This window comes from Ammodytes marinus, assembly GCF_949987685.1.
Source record: "Ammodytes marinus genome assembly, chromosome: 23".
Taxonomy (NCBI): domain Eukaryota; kingdom Metazoa; phylum Chordata; class Actinopteri; order Uranoscopiformes; family Ammodytidae; genus Ammodytes; species Ammodytes marinus.
In genome coordinates this window covers 19,952,700-19,955,199 of record NC_137227.1, presented here as the reverse complement: position 1 = coordinate 19,955,199, position 2,500 = coordinate 19,952,700, and the positions used below count along the sequence as shown (strand labels likewise).

Below are 2,500 nucleotides of genomic sequence, written 5' to 3'. Positions count from 1 at the left end.
AACCTCATTCATTACATTATAATAGCGGTTTTATAATGATAGAACGCCGGTTCTGTATGGGTGAAGTATTCCTTTAAACTGATTTGGATTAGAACGGGCCCGTCACTCACCCATGCGGACCACGGGACAGCTCTTCTTGCATTCCTGGCGACATTTCTTGGGTTTGCATTTGTCGTGGCTGACGATGGCGATCCTGGTGTTTTTTTCCGCCATGATGGAAGAGAGGAATGACAGACGCTAGCACCCGACGGGCTGGAAGAGAAGGGGGGGAAGATTTAGATAGATAGATAGATAGATAGATAGATAGATAGATAGATAGATAGATAGATAGATAGATAGATAGATAGATAGATAGATAGATAGATAGATAGATATCTATCTATCTATCATGATGACATTGAGGTACATGTAGTGGACAGTGGTCAGGCTGTAACCTGTGTCCACTCTGCTGAAGCAACACATTCAATTCTAAACAAAAACAAAAAAAAACCTGCATAGCTTTTTGCCTTTGACAATAGATAGCTGTCATACATCAACTAACACAGCGCCATAGCATACAGCTGCTTACACCAAAACCTAGTTTACTCTGGGGCCAAATATATATTTAAATATTAAATATAGACTCTTGATTACAGTTGATTTCACTTTAGGGCCTTCAGGAGAATGTAGTTACGTAATTAAAGCTGATGCAAACCCCGGTGCATGTGGTTCTACGCAGTCGTTTACATTGAATGACTCACACCAGACCCCATTTGAAAATCTGTAACTTTTTCTTATAGTTTCCTCACTCGGTGCCTAAACGCCTGCTGTTACATACTTAAAAGGCTTAAGCTAAACAGTTGTTATCACCTTTTCAAAACGGCATTCGTGTCACACATGAATTACACGTGTATGATTCGATAATTGGAGATTGTATTTGCGGTTAGTGTGTTATTATCGCTTCATTCAGAACGCCAAACCGCAACGTGACGGGCGGCGGCGACTTACTCTAAAGTTGAGTTTAACCTTATATAACCTCATGATCGGGAGGTCATTCATAAGCCGAATTCATAAACTAATCATAGAATTTACAGAAACACCTTGAACTCCCCACTTTTGTGTATTTTTGTGTGTTTATGATTGAGAAAACCCTAAAACTGAGAAATTATTGAACTGGATTTCGCCATGTACCATTAAACAACGTCATCCTTTCGGGGGCCAGTAACAGCAGTTGTGTTCAAAACTACCCTGTTAAACTATTAAATAAGTCTAGTTTGGGGCGGTTATGTGTTAATAAAGTTAAATAAAAGCAAAAAAATTGCCGTTAAGTAGCATGTTACGCTGCTAACGGTTAGCTTCAGGGTAGCAACACAGCAGGCCCCGTACTTTTGACAGCTGGCTAGTCATTCATAGCAACAGAACCTTAAAAATGGGACAAAATCAGTGGCTATGGGCTTGTAACTTACCCGTACAAGGGTCCCGTCCCCCGCCTTTGACAAAAAAACACACGATAAACGACGTTAAAGGGGAAATAATCAGGGGTGAAGCAGCAAAGCAACGTGTTCGTTCCTGGGAGCCGGCTGGGGGGAAAGATGGCGCGCGACCTCACGCAAACTGCACGTTGGTTTGTGACGTCAACACGCAGCTAGTGACCCGCCGAAGCTTGAGCGGCGAAGGAGCTAAGGAGGCTACGGCTAAAACATAAACAACATTGGATTGTTAAGCTGTTTTCAAGCCAAACTGCGTAATTTAAACCACTCGAGCAACACCCTGGAGACCGTTAGTAACCCTACATGTAGGTTTGTGCTTATATTTCTATTAGGAAATACGTTTTAGAGGGTTTTTCTAGCGAGTCTAAACTCCACACCAAACTCCATTTATAAATGTCATTGTTTACTGTGTATTACATCGCATGTATTTGAGGGAATAACTACTTATTATCGTAAAGTTGTTGCCCAATTCCACGTCAGTTTGAAGGATCAATATCTGTTTTATTCTATGGGGTTTCTTTATTTAAATATCTCTAGTAATCTTTGAAATATGTACAGGGAAGCTGCGATAATTTGAACCAAAGATATGGCTGTTAATGTCAATTCTAGCTCAATAAAATGCTTATAAATGGGTATTTCATATGCCGTTTTTCCCAAAAGGGTCGGTTAAGTCTCATTAGTATGAAAAAGTCGGATTAAAGTATGAGTTTATATGTTTTAATCTACAAGCAAACGTAAAAATGTAAGAAATTTCAATGGGGTTTAGCGTTACATTACAAAGACAACACTGGAGACTTACTAACCCTACATGTAAGTTTGTGCTTTTATCTCAGTCCTGAAGGAAGCATTAAACGCTTTTTCAGATAGTCTAAAGTGGCGAAGTATATGGTGTTTATTGTGTATTTATATTGCATTGCATTTCAGGAAACGGTATTGTTAAGTTATGGCCCAGATTTAAAGTGACTTAAAAAGATAACCCCTCCTTAAGCATATCTACAGTAAAGTATTACTATTTCCCATAGGTACAATTC

At 39.5% G+C, this 2,500-nt stretch overlaps 2 protein-coding genes across 3 annotated transcripts in view; one reads left to right on the top strand and one right to left on the bottom strand.

Moving 5' to 3' along the window:
- Window positions 1-1,578, bottom strand: part of abce1 (ATP-binding cassette, sub-family E (OABP), member 1) — a 17,773-nt gene extending 16,195 nt beyond the window's left edge. For both annotated transcript variants that reach the window (XR_013845500.1, XM_080052327.1), the window contains exons 1-2: window positions 1,446-1,578; window positions 111-252 (exon numbers count right to left, since the gene is read on the bottom strand). Coding sequence is in view for 1 of the 2 variants with exons in the window: in XM_080052327.1 (XP_079908453.1) it covers window positions 111-213 (103 nt within the window). In the remaining variant the exon portion in view is untranslated. The remainder of the gene's footprint in view (window positions 1-110; window positions 253-1,445) is intronic.
- A 58-nt stretch (window positions 1,579-1,636) lies between these two features.
- anapc10 (anaphase promoting complex subunit 10) overlaps window positions 1,637-2,500 on the top strand; it is a gene marked incomplete at its 3' end in the record, with an annotated part of 3,821 nt that continues 2,957 nt past the window's right edge. The window contains exon 1 of the mRNA XM_080051821.1: window positions 1,637-1,774. The remainder of the gene's footprint in view (window positions 1,775-2,500) is intronic.